Raw genomic sequence first — 15549 nt, forward strand, 5'->3', positions numbered from 1 at the left:
TCGGGATAGAGAACTTAACCCTTGAGCTTTTTCTGTACTGCGTCTCTTCGTCAATAGATTCCTGCTTGGCTAGCAATACTACGATATGCTGCTGCCACGTACGACAGGCCTGCCTCGGACTGCCTCGGACGCGCCAAAGGCTGAACGCATGCATCTAAGAGTCTGTCAAGCTGTGCAAAGACATGTAAAGAGTGTATTCCGAGCGAAGTGCTGCGACATCCTAGGTCGTGGCGCTGTTGTGCAAGTCTATCGCTATATAGAGCAGGATCGACAACTAAGGCGCGCTCCCCGCGGGTCGTACAGAAATGCCGCAAGTGGCTTAGCGGTATTCTATCCGCGTTGATCTCAGACCCGTGTCTCGCGTGACTTAGATAGAGACCACCCGCCTAGCGGCTAAGGCCAAGCATGACTCGCTTATGCTCGGATACATGCTGAGACGCCGCACTAGACTCCACGCACGCCTGTTTTTAGAACGGATAATTATTCGTAGTAACATTACAGGCTTATAACGTCGATCCACGCGTGCCGGGACGCCCCGTGTGCCGGGACACTTTTTCTTCCGGACCTTCGGCGTCGGGCTGGTGCGACTACACTAAGTCAAGTTCAACGCGCATCGATCCTGTAGTTGCTACTCTTCTAGCCTGTAAACCTCTGATGAAGAAGAGCGTTGTGTTGGACGTGCTGTAGGCTAATCTGTCATTGCTATTAATCAACCTCCTCACAGAACCCCCCTGTCCACTCGCAACAACCAATCTCTGTCAACCGCTCGGATGTCTAGCAAGAGAGCCTAAATCTTAAAGATTTAGATCACTGTCTCTAAAGATCGATTTAAGCTAAGTAGTGTGCCTCCCGGTAGTTTCTCCGCGCAGATAGCAAGATCGCCAAAACGCGTCTGCACGGGCATAGCGCTATCGCCGCTCTTGGCTTGCAGTAGCGTGCTCAGATGTCTGTGTATCGTATTGTTTTAAAATACGCGCTTTACCTACCTAGGATTAGCCCCCAAAAGTCGCTGTGTAGCAAGTCTACTGCCACGCGCCTAGGTTCGCTGCGCCTTAAGACTGCCATGCGCGCATGAAGCTTGCGGCTAAGCACAGCTGAACTCTCTCAGCTATGCAGCCTTACGTGCTTATCAGCTGCCTGCTCACTGCCTGCCTGATGTGCTTCACGTGTGTGCGCAACAGACACGTCTCCTACCGCCCTCCACTACTTACCTCTGCCCGCCTGTGCTACACACCGCGACTGAGTTTGCTAGCATCCTAGACAGAGCATGCTGGAACACAATGCGCCTTCTCAAGCGTCTCTCAGCAGGCGACGGCTTCGAGCTGACGTCTTTCAGCGACGACTATGCTCCTCTGTACGCTATTCTCTCGTACACCTGGAAGGACGGCTAAGAAGTTACATATAATGAGCTGTTGGCGGGAACAGGCGCAGACAAGCGCGGCTATGCTAAGATCCGCTTCTGCGGCGAGAGAGCTGCAGCAGACGGCCTCGAGTACTTCTGGGTGGACACCTGCTGCATCGATAAGTCTAAGAGCGACGAGCTGAGCACAGCGATCAACTCTATGTTTCGCTGGTACTAGCGCGCAGTTAAGTGCTATGTATACCTGACAGACGTCCTAGTGCTAGATGAGATTACTAATGCCAAAGCCTTTCGCATATTGTAGCAGCAAGCTTTTTAGAGCAGCTGGTGGTTTACACGAGACTGGACGCTGCAAGAGCTACTCGCGCTAGCTAGCGTTGAGTTCTTCTCCTAAGATAGCAAGCGGCTAGGCAGCAGGATCTCGCTAGAGCAGGAGATACACAGCATTACTAGTATACCTATTAATGCGCTTAGAGGCTAAAGGCTTACTAAGTTTAGCGTTGAGGAGCGAACGGGCTAGGCGGCGAAACGTACAACGACGGTAAAAGAGGACAGAGTATACTATTTGCTCGGCATCTTTGGGGTCTTCCTGCCGCTTATATATGGTAAAGGAGAAGAGTATGCGACGCTGCGTCTCTAAGATGAGATACAGAAGCGGCAGCAAGGACGGGAGACTGTAGATATGCAAGACCTGTCCGGTGTGTATTAAGTATGGCTCGGATAGCCTCGCAATGCACAGACCGCACTTAGCTAACGACCTGTAGTCTTAGTATCGCTGCCTTTCCTACGAAACGAGCTCTTCGTTAGACGAGAGAGCTAGCTCCAGTTGATTGAAGGAGCCCTCCTCTTACCTAACACCTACTGACGGATAACTATATATAGACTAGGAGGATGTGGAAAATCCGCGCTTGCTCTTAAGTTTGCGTATCGCGCACTTGCAGGACACGCTAGACGCTTAGTTTTCTGGGTGCTAGCTATAAGTCCTAAGAGTTTTAAGCTTGCGTATTGGGAGATTAGAGTCCGTCTTCGTATACTAGGGATTAGCGATGACAACGCGGACACGAAGGGACTTGTTAAGGAGACGTTAAGCCTAGGAAATGTAGGCGACTGGCTAATGGTCGTTAATAACGTCGATAACTCTTAGGTCTTGCTAGGAGTAGACGATGAAAGTTACGGGTCCGCTTAATTGATCGACTATATTCTGCACAGCAATAGAGGCGCAATTCTTTTTACTACTCGCAGTAGGAAGGCGGCTACAGACTTGACTTAGGGTAATGTCCTTAAGCTAAACAATATAGGCAAGGCTGAGGCTAGGCAGCTGCTAGCGCGACGAACGACAAGATAAGCATTGCTAAACGATGAGGCGGCGGTTGGCGTATTGCTAGAGTCACTCGCAGGCCTGCCGCTTGCTATCGTACAGGCTGCCGCTTTTATGAACCAAAACGATACACCGGTCTCCGAGTACGTATCGCTGCTCTAGCATGCTGGCACGAAAGCTGAGCTCTTTAGCGAGCACTTTGAAGATTCTAGCAGATACCGCAGTATGGATAGCACGATTGCAAAGACATGGCACATCTCTTTTGAGCAAATTCGCAGGCAAGACCCTCTTGCAGCAGATTACCTCTTGTTTATTGCATGCATCAATCGTATTAACATTCCTTAGTCACTGTTGCTGTTAGGAGGATCTATTTTACAGCAGACGAAAGCACTCGGAACGCTAACGGGATACGCATTTATTACAGAACGCTAGCAGACTGTGCTAGGATCTAGCAAAGAGAAGCTTTTTGACATGCACTAACTAGTGCACATGGCCTTGATCTGGTGGCTAGAAGGCTACGGTAAGCGGGCGGACTAGGCAGGCACAGCAGCAGCCTAAGCTAAGGAACTAGTGCTGTACGGTGGGCATGAAGGAAAAGGAGTATGGAGTGTGTATCTTCTACATGCGACGTACGTGGCTGGACTGGTTGAAGCTGTAGATAGTGCGATGAGTGCTTCGCTCCTAGAACGACTAGGCAGTTGTTAAGAGAGTCTGGGGCAATATGCATCAGCAGAGATGTCGCATCGAAAAGCATCGTTCTTGAGGAAGGAGGTGCTGGGGCCTAAGCATCCCTCTACGCTGACAAGCATAAACAACTTAGCGTTAGTGCTTAACAGCTAGGGCAAGTACGAAGAAGCTAAGGCGATAAACTGACAGACGCTGGCGCGGAGGGAGAAGGTGCTGGGGCATGAGCATCCATCTACGCTAACGAGCATGAACAACTTAGCGTCGGTGCTTACTAGGCAGGGCAAGTACGAAGAAGCTGAGGCGATAAACCGGCAGACGCTGGCGCGGTACGAGAAGGTGCTCGGGCATGAACATCCAGACACATTGGCGAGCGTATACTGTCTTGCTAACGTCCTCACATATCAGCAACGCTACAGCGAATCTCTTACTTTGTACGAGAGAGCATGTGCTGGGTACTAAGCTGTACTTGGGAAAGATCACCCTACTACGCGTGCGTGTCGACAGCATTACGCTGACGCGCTTGCATCGCACGAGCAGCACTAGTTTGCTGTTTCTCTAACGATAGCAGGTAGCACCTAAAGTACACGCACAGGCAAAGGGTCGAAGCTGCTACGCGGGCTAGCAAAGATAGGCATTAGAAGCCCAAAGTCGTCTGCAAGATAAGAATGAAAGATCCTGTATATCTGTAGTAACTACTCTAAGCTTATATTAACGCTGCTGTAGGACTCTATATAAGTCCCTACCTCTACTACTATCTACTCCCTAAACATGCGTACGTGGAGTCTGGTGCCGCGTTCAAGCGTGTATTTAAGCATAAGCGAGTTATGCTTAGCCTTACCTGCTAGTCGCTAGCCGGGTGGCTCTGTTATAGCCACGTTCGCGGCAAGACAAGGTGTTACGAACCTGAAGGAAGGGAACCTGCAATCTATGTATGAAAAGGATAACAGGAAACACCCAGGCGGGTCGGCCTGGAGGTCAGCACTTTGAGGGCCAATAGATGACGCCACCCCGCAAGGCACGTGATCCCACGGTCTTGGCGGAAAGCCACTGTAGGACAAAGTCACGTGTGTCCCACGATGTACCACAGAGTACTACAATGTACTACGCGTAGGACATGTAGGACATGTAGAACATGTAGGACATGTAGAACATGTAGGACATTCATTAAGTATATAGTACTAGGCAATAAGCTCTTACAGCTCATTGTGTTCAACTTCGTATCTAATCTAAGGATTACTACTTGATTCTCAAAACCTTGTGTTATTACATCGATCTACTAATCGTGCTAACACACCTCGTACTATTACATCGATCTACCAATCGTGCTAGTACAACCCTCTCGTCTATCGTCGCCCACTCATTCCCCGAGAACTAACCCTAGATTATCTTCGGACGATCTTCACACTTTGAACACCCTCAAGATGAGTGACGTTGCAATAGACACCCCAACTGAGTCCTAGACCCGAGTAAACGCTGGTCATGCCAACAAGCCCGAGCTTTACTATAGCGACCGCACCAAGCTTGCAGCTTAGCTACTCTAGGTTAACAAATACTTCTACCTAGGCGGAAACAAGATTAAGGAAAACGACAAAGTCGTTTAGGCCAGCACTTACTTTCGCGGCGACGCCGAGAAATGGGCCAACCCAATCATCAGCCGCTACATAGATAACGACATCGAGGATAGCGAAAACACCTATCTAGTCGAAGATTGGGATGCTTTTAAGACTAAGATAAAGGAAATCTTCTCACCCTTTAAGGAATCAGTAATCGCGGAATAAAAGATTTAGCAGCTTAAGCAAACTAAATCTACTGCCGCCTACACGACCAAGTTCTAACAGTACTAGACGGTTATCGACTAGGACGACAACGCTTTAATGCGGATGTACCAACAAGGTCTTAAGCCTACCGTACGACGAGAACTCATGAGAAGTGGAGCCACCTAGAAGACACTCGACGACCTTATAAAAGAAGCTATACGAGTAGATAATGAACTCTATGAGCTTATGCTGGAGGAACGACTGTTCAGTCAGGGAACTCGCGCACTGGGAAACACGAACGATCGACCAAGGCACTAGCCACGAAGATCGCACCCTAACTAGGGACGCCAACGAAGCTACGTACCTAGGATCCCAGGAGCATACGCCACCAATGGCTACGAACCTATGCACCTCAACAACCTCAACAAGGGACCAGGGAAACCCAAGTTTCAGGGCAACAAGGGTAACAAGAAGAAGATCACTTGTTACGCCTGTAGTAAAGAAGGCCACATAAAACAGGACTGCCGTAGCCAAGGCAAGGTCGTACGACAACTCAACGTCTTACACCGGGCAGTACCTAACACCGACAGCGATAATGAATAGAACGTAGTAACAAGAGCAACTGTAACCGTTCCTGGACAAACAGACGAGATCGTCAACGGAATCGACGACCTCACCATCATCACCAAAGAAGAACCTACCTCGGACGAGTACGTCTCCGAGTCAGAGTCCTATGAGGACCTAGAGGTCACAGAAATCGACAAAACCAAGTATGGCAAGATGGCCAACTTCCAGGACAGCAATCGAGCACCAACGCCTTACGCGCCAAAAGAACAACAGAAGACACTCGCCTCACAAATCAACAAGCTACTTTAATACTTAAACAAGCCACCTATTAAGTACGCCAGCGAAACACCAGATGTCATAGCTACGATACGACAAGACTTCTATAACCTGTCCCAACAAGTTGAACCATTCAGGGAGGATCTCCCTAGCAACATCAAGAAATTCTTGCCTACTACAGATGAACTGGACTGGATTAACAGAGCAGTCAACATCTAGGGAAAATCCAAGACTAACTCTAAGACAACAGCAATCCAGTGTCCACCTAACTTAGATCAAAAGATCAATGTTCTACTAGGACAACTAGGCAGAACCAAGAGACCCGTCGAAAACGACGAAGACGACTTCTACACACAGTTCGAGAAATATTCGGAATTCTTAGAACTAGAGAAAGAAGTACGTACCTAAGGTATAACACCTAAAGTAACTCTCGTTAAAGGAGACACACTAGAGGGGAACAAGGCCCTTTAGGAGTGGGTCAAAGAGACCATGCACTCTATTAACGAAGACTTGCACAAGGAATTCGTACAACAGTAGAATAAGGATGCTAAAGCATTATAGGAAGAACCTACACACTAACTCTCCGACCTAGAGAAGCAGGAAATTAAGAAAGAACTCTAACAGCAATGCAAGCTACGCGGCACGCAGCTGGATGAGGAATACCGCTTCTAGAAAGACAACTAGCACCCTGCAAAGCTAGAATAGGCTAAGCAAGCTAAGCAAGACTAGCTTACTTAAGCTAAGACCTAAGAACGAAAGAAGCGCAAAGCTCACGACATCAGCCGCGCTACTGACACACACTACTAGTTGGATTACCGAAACCCAGAGCATGTCAAACTTAACTAGTTGGCATGTGCACACAACACATGCCTAATACACTACTCCGATAAGGTAGGAACAGGATAGTTCCTAAGACGAATTTACGGCACCCCTAAATGCAAACAATAGTAGTACAATTGCACTACAGACTTATGCGCCATTTACCTATAGGACAAACGCACAGCGCACTACTTCCCCGGCTATGATAATCTACAGGAAGCCTTAGACATGCAATTAGTAGAGGAAGTCCTAATTAGAGACCACCCGGCACTAGAATGTAACCAGCCGAGTTAGCACACATGTCTTAACACAGCATGCGATAAACATTGCATCTCTAAAGATTTCTACGGATATAGAAAGTCTTTTTTAGACTAGCGTTCTAGACAAAAGGAACTAGCAAGGAGCTTAACAGCATTAACTCCTCTACACTCCTTAAGCTTACAGTAAAGCTTAACGGAAGACGGATGCAGGCACTAGTAGATTTAGGATCACAAGCAAACTACATTTCCGCTCGAGCAGTGCTCTTAGCCGGACTAAGGCCACTGAGGAAAGAAGAAAGCTACCTACTACATGTTGCCAACGGTTAGCCTATGCTAGGCGAAACCACGATTACACACGAGGTCAGTAAAGTGACACTCCGCATCCAGGACCACTAGGAAGAACTAGACCTAGACGTCTTTGGACTAGCTACCCACGACATTATATTAGGACTCCCCTAGCTACGAGAACACAACCCGCGGATCGACTAGAAGTCGAAAACGTTCTTATTCGAGTGCTGTAGATTAGACGCAACCACGAGCTAGCCTACGCATTAACAAGACTAGATAGTAGATAAGAGGAAGACTAACAACAATCTCGCTAAAGGAAAGCGAACCTCGCACAAGAACGGCCTTAAGTCACGAGGATTCGACTCAACAGATACCGGAAGGGCACCCCTAGGTCACAAAGTTAGAGTAACAGAGAAACGCGTAACTCTAGACATCCTAAAAGAGTACAAAGAATTTTAGCACCTCTTTGCGGAAGTAGTAGACAGCGAAGCCTTACTAAAGCACCAACCCTAGGACCACAAGATTGTCCTAGAAGAAGGGAAGACTCTACCCTTTGGGCTAATATACTAACTATTAGAGATAGAACTTAAAATACTAAGAGAGAAGCTGGACAAGGATCTGAAGAAAGGATACATCAGACCTTCTACGTTACTAGCAGGATTCCCTATACTCTTCGTACTAAAGAAGAATAGACTACTAAGGATGTGCGTTGACTATCGCAAACTGAACGACATTACAGTGAAGAATCGATACCCATTGCCGAACATCACAGAACTTCAGGATCAATTATCTTGAGCAAAGATCTTCACAGCAATGGATCTACAAGATAGATACTACCTTATTAGGATTAAGAAAGGTAAAGAATGGAAGACAGCGTTCCGAACAAGATACGGACACTACGAATACACTGTTATGCCGTTTAGGTTAACAAACGCCCTAGCAACATTTTAGGAACTTATTAACAACGTGTTAAGAGCTCACTTAGACATCTTTGTTGTCGCCTATTTAGACGACATCCTCGTCTACTCTAAGAACAAAGAAGACTATGTTAAACATGTCCGCACGGTACTAAGGTGCCTAGACCAGTACAACTTACGAGTGAAACCTAAGAAGTGTAAATTCCACAAGAAAGAAGTGGACTTCCTAGGCTACATCGTAGGGGTCAACGGAGTACGCATGAGCGAAGAAAAGATCAAGGTAGTCAAGGAATGGCCAACACCGAAAACAGTCAAGGAGATACAGTCCTTCCTAGGATTCCTAAACTTTAACTAACAGTTCATTAAAGACTACTCTAAGATAGCCATCCCACTAACCAAACTTACAAGGAAAGATACACCTTTTGAGTGGAGCAAGGAAGCCGAAGACGCCTTCCAGACGCTCAAGAATGCAAGCATAGAACTACCATGCTTCCGCATATTCCAAGCAGGACAACTACTACGCTTCGAGACCAACGCATTAGATCTCGCACTAGGAGGTTGTGCCAGCCAACTACACGAAGGCAAATGGCACCCTATTGCCTATTACTCTCGCAAGTTCTCAGGACTAGAAGAACGATACGACGTTCACGACAAGGAGCTATTAGCTATTGTCGCATGCTTACAGCACTAGAGAGTATACGCAGAAAGCTGCTCGGAACTGACGATATTTACGGATCATAAGAACTTAGTCAACTTCACGACCACCAAAGTACTTAACTAACGCCAGGTTAGATAGTCAGAAATGCTAGGACAATACAAGTTCAAGATCGTATATACGCCAGGAAAAGACAACGGCAGAGCCGACGCTCTTAGCCGAAGACACGATATCGCAGGAACTAAGGAAATCATCGACACCGCGATACTTAAGGTCAACGAAGACAGATCACTAGGACCAGCTAAAACGCTGAACAACCTAATGATAACAATCGCACATAAAGTACCAGAAGAATTGCAGGAAGCAATCATCGCGCAACACTACGACGACCCCGTACATGGGCATCCTAGTATTGCAAGAACAATAGAACTCATCAAGCGAAATTACGAGTTTCCAGGAATAAAGGACAAAATCGCCTCCTTTATCGCCAAATGCGCGGACTGCCAGAAAAACAAACACAGTACCTACGCACCTTACAGAGAAATGCAGGCAATGGAGTTGCCCGACGCGCCATGGTCAGACATCTCTATGGACTTTGTTACAGGCCTACCAGTCTCAAGAGACCCTGTCACCAAAGTATCCTACGACGCAATTCTCTTAGTCGTTAATCGATTCACGAAACAAGCCGAATATATTGCCTTCAGAAAGGACTACACGGCGGAACAACTTGCACACATATTTAAGGATCGAATCATCAGATACCACGGCATACCAAAGTCAATCATTAGTGACAGAGACAAGCTCTTCACCTCGAACTTTTGGACTACTTTACTTGCTGTAATCGGAATAAAACGGAAGCTATCGACAGCTTACCACCCGCAAACAGACGGACAAACCGAGCGAACAAATCGCACGATGAAAGCCTACCTACGAATATATGTTAACGAACAACAAAACAACTAGGTATCGTTACTACCTATGGCACAAATGGCATACAACAACAAGCTTTCAGAGTCTACAGGACAGACTCCGTTCTACGCGAACCACGGGAGACACCCAAATCTCTTTACACGTACATTTCCTAGTCTGAAAACAGAAGCAGCTATCGCCACAGCCGACGAGCTGAAGAAAGTACACGAGTCGCTTAAAGCTACACTCGAAAAGGCTTAACGCCAAAGCATCTCATATGTTAATAAGAAACGAAAAACGGCACCTTAGCTAAAGAAGGGGGATAAAGTTTATTTGCTTACAAAGAACCTTCGCACTAAGCGACCAAACAAGGGACTTAACTACGTTAAGGTCGGACCGTTTTTAATTCTAAACCAGAAGGGACCAGTTACTTATACACTCGACCTTCCACCTAATGCAAAAATCCACCTAAGATTCCATATTAACATGTTAGAACTAGCAGACCTAGAAACGCCACTACAAAAAACCTTTCATTTCGAAACGGAAGAAGACAACGTCTTCGAAGTCGAGAAGATCCTCGCACATCGAAACAATAGCAACGGCAAAGAATACCTAGTCAAATGGTTAGACTATCTGGACAGCGACAATACATGGGAACCGGACACGAACCTTACGAATTGCCGACACTTGCTTGCGCAGTATGCGAAGCACCAAACGCCTCGTCGAAGCCCGAATCGCCCTCGAGAACGGACGGCATAAAAGCACTCTAGTCAAGCGCCAGAGTACTAGGCATCATGCCATCCTCGAGAAGGCCTATTTCCTGATTAACCGTGTTAATCGCTTCTAGAGCTTTAATATCTTCCACAAACTTCCTAGACTCGTCAACCCACTGTTGTTCACGACGCTTTAACACCTTTCGTTGTTTACAAAGACGATCCTTTTTCGCACGAGCCGCTAACAGAGCGTCCAACGCGTCTGCCTCGGCCTAATTGGCATCCGCCTCCTGCTACTCCAAGCGAGCCAGCTCTTTATCTAATTTCGAGAAATCCGGCAAGGGAACCTCCACCAGAACGCACGGACTCCTCACACCATTCTGATAACAGTTCCTACACTCCTTCTTCAAAGACAACATCCAACACTCCAAATTCTTCTTTGCGCAATATTTACAAGCGACCATTGCGAGTGTTCTGATACGGTTTATGCGATTACTAACGATGTAACGATGAGCGGTACTGCGGGAAACCATTGGGTCAGTTCATGAGGACATAAATGCGGAAGAGGGGGATAGTGTTACGAACCTAAAGGAAGGGAACCTGCAATCTATGTATGAAAAGGATGACAGGAAACACCTAGGCGGGTCGGCCTGGAGGTCAGCACTTTGAGGGCCAATAGATGACGCCACCCCGCAGGGCACGTGATCCTACGGTCTTGGCGGAAAGCTACTGTAGGACAAAGTCACGTGTGTCCCACGATGTACCACGGAGTACTACAATGTACCACGCGTAGGACATGTAGGACATGTAGGACATGTAGAACATGTAGGACATTCATTAAGTATATAGTACTAGGCAATGAGCTCTTACAGCTCATTGTGTTCAACTTCGACTTATAGTTCAATCTAAGGATTAACGTGCCCCACTATCGAGATGCGCACACCATCGAAATGCGCACTCTGCCAAGCCCCCACCACTTTCAACTCTCTATTACAATGTCTCAACTACCAAATCTTGAACTGCTTTCTACTGAAGACAGAGTCATCCAGGCTATCCAAGCTATGAAATCTAACGCGTCGCTTACCCAGCGACAAGCCGCGCATCGCTACGATATACATGAAAGCACTCTCCGCAATCGACGCGCTGGGAAGGCTTCACGACGCGATACTCAACCCAACCGATCAAAACTCCAGAGACATGAAGAGGAGGCGATTATACAATATATAAGGAAGCTTGACGCGCGAGGTTTCGCCCTACGCTTAACTATGTGCGAGAAATGGCCAACCAACTACTAGCTACACGTAGTGGTGGCCAGGTTGGAGAAAACTGGACCTACAGGCTTGTACGCCGGAGACCTGAGATCAAATCTCAGGTAACAAGACAGCGGGATCATCAGAGAGTCCTCTGCAGCGACCCAGCTATTATTGGGCCCTGGTTCAATCTTGTACACAACGTCAAGGCCAAGTATGGGATTCTAGATGAAGACGTCTATAATTTTGATAAGACTGGCTTCCAGATAGGCGTTAGAGGGTCTGTTAAGGTAGTAACAGCCTCTGAGAGACGTCTCAAGCCACTTGGTGTTCAGCCTGGCGATCGTGAGTGGGCAACGCTGATTGCTGGCATCAACGCGATGGGGTGGTCCATCCCACCCTTTTTCATCTTCAAGGCAAAGAACCATAACCAGGCCTGGTATCACAACCCTAAAGATTGGAGGATAGGAGTTAGTGAGAATGGCTGGACAATAAACGAGCTTGGTCTTGCATGGCTGCAGCACTTTATCCAGCATACAGAGGCTCGCACAGTGGGTAGTCACCGGCTGCTTATTATTGATGGCTATGAGAGCCACAAGTCGCTCGCCTTCCAGGATCTGTGTGAGGAAAGCAATATTATCACCCTCTGCATGCCTCCACACTCATCGCACATCCTACAGCCACTTGATGTGGGTTGTTTTGCCCCGCTGAAGCAGGCGTACAAGAAGGAAGTCAGGGGCTTGGCAGACAGCCACATCTACCACATCGACAAGAAAGCCTTCCTAGCTGCCTTCAGGCCAATATTTGACAAGGCGTTCTCAAAGAACAATATCTTATCAAGCTTTCAAGCAACTGGCTTAGTCCCACATAACCCAGATGTGGTGTTATCTAGGCTTAAAGTACAGCCTCGTACGCCAACACCACCTGCATTAGGGCCTACCCCTTAGGAACCTAAAACACCAAGCAACGCCTGGGAGATAGAGGCTCAAACAACGCTGATTGTCAAGAGGATAACAGATCACAAGGAATCATCACCTGATTCTATCATTGAGATAGTGTTGCAGGTCAAAAAGGGATCAACTTTGAAGGTGCACTCACACACGTTGCTAGAGGCTAGAATAGCCAACCTTGAGGAGGCAAACCAGGCAGCATCTAAACGTATAAAGCGCAAGAAAAGCGAATCCAGAAGGGAGGAACCCTATCGCAGGCAGAGGCAGAGGATATAGTTGAGCAAAGGGATGTTGAGATCCAGTTAGAGGTGGAGAGGCGTCAGGAGAGGGTGCGCGCAGGTGGTAGTGCAGGAGGTATCCGACGCTGCAAGAACTGCGGCGAGGCAGGACATAATAAGCGCACATGCAAGAAATATGCAGCAGAAGTAGAGGATTAATTCGAGCTATTAAATGCGTAGATAGCTTGTTGTGGTGTTGAGTTATTCGCATGCGAACATAGATTGCTGTATTTCGTGCGCATTTCGATGGTGTGCGCATCTCGATAGTGGGGCACGTTACTACTTGATTCTCAAACCCTCGTGCTATTACATCGGTCTACTAATCGTGCTAACACACCCCGTACTATTATATCGATCTACCAATCGTGCTAGTACTACCCCTCGTCCATCGTCGCCCACTTACTCCCCGAGAACTAACCCTAGATCATCTTCGGACGATCTTCACACTAACCCTCTAGCAAAAGCTTCGAATATAGACTATCTAGATGTCTATAGCTTCTAGTACTACTCTAGAAGTATAAGGCAGCAAACCCCCTAATAGAGGACTAGAGCAGTCCCGTTAACTATCTAGAACACTTGCTCTAGAGCTAGAATTCCCTAACACGTTATTAGACCCTAGCGATAAGTCGCCTGTCCTAGCTCGCACTTAACCTACAGGCAAAGAATGCTAGTGCGAGGAGGAAACCTACGAAGCTAGGGGAGAGAAATTTAATGTAGCCCTAGGCCTCCTCTAAAGCCTTAACAGCAAATACCTCTCGCTAAACAGCCTAGCGCATAAAGCTGCGTAAGGCAATAACGCCTTCGCACTAGAACCCCTAGACCTCCTACTCCAACACATTAGACTAGTTTAGGAACGTAATTAGGCCTATTACAGAAACGAAGCGCTAACGCGTTAAGCGGAGGGCGAGGCGAATAAGACAGCTAATATGTAGGAAGTTAACCCTACTAGTATCTTGCGCAGGAACAGGAAAGTGTAGATACCCGAAGACGCAGCACTCCGCGCGAACCTCCTTATAAGGAATTACAATAATCCTATAGGCGGACACTACGGCGTTAACAAGATAGTCGCGGTCCTTAAAATAAAGTACTAGTAGCTACTACAGTCCGCAACAAGCAAGTTAAGCAATCTTAAGGTCGTCGATTAACTTGCTTGTTAGCGACGTTATTGTCGCTTAATTGTTGCTTAATTGTTAGTGTTTTTAGGTAGCTTGATTGCGACTTAATTAGTAGATTAATTAGATTAGACGCTAAAGGATTAAGTTGTATACAGCTATAGTGGCTTATTAGCCCACTTGTCTATATTATAGTCTTGTATAATATCCTTATCTAGTACGTCGTCCCTGTTGTTATAATAAGTCTTAAAGCCTGCTCTTATCTACGATCGTATTAACTAAAGAGCAGCTAGCAACTTACTACTAATAGCTTGTCGCTTAGGCTTAAGTAGGTCGCTAAGCTTACTAAAGAGCCTCTTACACTTGTAGCTTAATGCTAGAATTGTTAGTATATTAATCGCAAACTAGCTTAAACACAGGTATTTTAAGCGCATCTATATCTAGTAAACGACAGGGTAACTATTACCTAAGTACTGCTCTCTGCTCTACTCTAGCTCTTGAGTCCTCTAGCGCTCGTACTTGTCGTTGTAAGCTGCTTTATGCATAGTGTTGTTACGGCGTACAAAGGCGCTAATTACGTTATCTATACTACGCGCAGTTGTTGTTAAAGTTAGTAGAGGTTAGGGGCGTATACGCTAAGGTCTATACGACTGCTAGAGTCGCTGAAACCTAGCGTTAGCGGCAGTAAGCTACTCTAGCTTATTAACCTAGCTGTTCTTGCAGTAGTACTTATAGTATAGATAGAGGCAGGCAGCAGCGTAGTAGGCAGGCAATTAATCAAGCTTATCGTAGTACTTGTTAGCCTTACGCTAAGCAGCGCGTAGGTTAATATTAAGGTAAATAATAAGACGGCAAGCATGCATCAGGAAATGGTTGACCTGCATCAGGAAATGGTTGCACCTTATTCGGGTAATCCGAACCTTGGCTTACAGCGTTTCGTAATACTGCCCGAATAGGAAATTGACCTCGACTCCTACCATAAAAGGCTACTGACCCCCCCGTCTTCTTTTCCCATCTGCCAGCTATCTCTCTCTATTCCCACCCTTTCGCGCCGGATGGCATCGCCTAATTCAGCGCTGCCTGTCTCCCAACAAATTCCTACGAGGCATTATCGCCGCACACCAGCATCCACATCCATACGCAGACCCAACGCTGCGCCCAACCGGCCCCTGTTGCAGTCACCCCTATCTAGGCCTGAAGTCACGGCTTTGCTTCTAGTGTCGACCGTTGCACGTAATAACAAAGAGGCTGTCCTTGCCCTTCCACAAGCAATTGGGTCTGCCAACCCATCGCCATCTAGTCATGACATGCTCCTTCGAATTTGTCTCTCTTCCAACCTGCGCGAGATTTAACACTGCTCGCACTGTCAAAGCCAGCGAGTATGTTCGAGCACCTCACGGTCGTCTAGACCCGAACAGGCTATCAGGTCAGCG

General features: G+C 47.1%; 2 protein-coding genes across 2 annotated transcripts; both read left to right on the forward strand.

Moving 5' to 3' along the window:
* Positions 1–5527: 5527 nt before the first annotated feature.
* ALTATR162_LOCUS435 (uncharacterized protein) lies at positions 5528–5998 on the forward strand (the record flags this gene model as incomplete). Its single annotated transcript, XM_043308029.1, has 2 exons — positions 5528–5680; positions 5726–5998. 2 exons carry the CDS (start codon positions 5528–5530, stop codon positions 5996–5998), a joined length of 426 nt encoding a protein of 141 aa, XP_043163964.1.
* Positions 5999–9051: 3053 nt separating this feature from the next.
* Positions 9052–9867, forward strand: ALTATR162_LOCUS436 (uncharacterized protein; the record flags this gene model as incomplete). Its single annotated transcript, XM_043308030.1, has 1 exon — positions 9052–9867. One exon carries the CDS (start codon positions 9052–9054, stop codon positions 9865–9867), a length of 816 nt encoding a protein of 271 aa, XP_043163965.1.
* Between the last annotated feature and the right edge of the window lie 5682 nt (positions 9868–15549).

This window comes from Alternaria atra, assembly GCF_907166805.1.
Source record: "Alternaria atra isolate CS162 genome assembly, contig: 20, whole genome shotgun sequence".
Taxonomy (NCBI): Eukaryota; Fungi; Ascomycota; class Dothideomycetes; order Pleosporales; family Pleosporaceae; genus Alternaria; species Alternaria atra.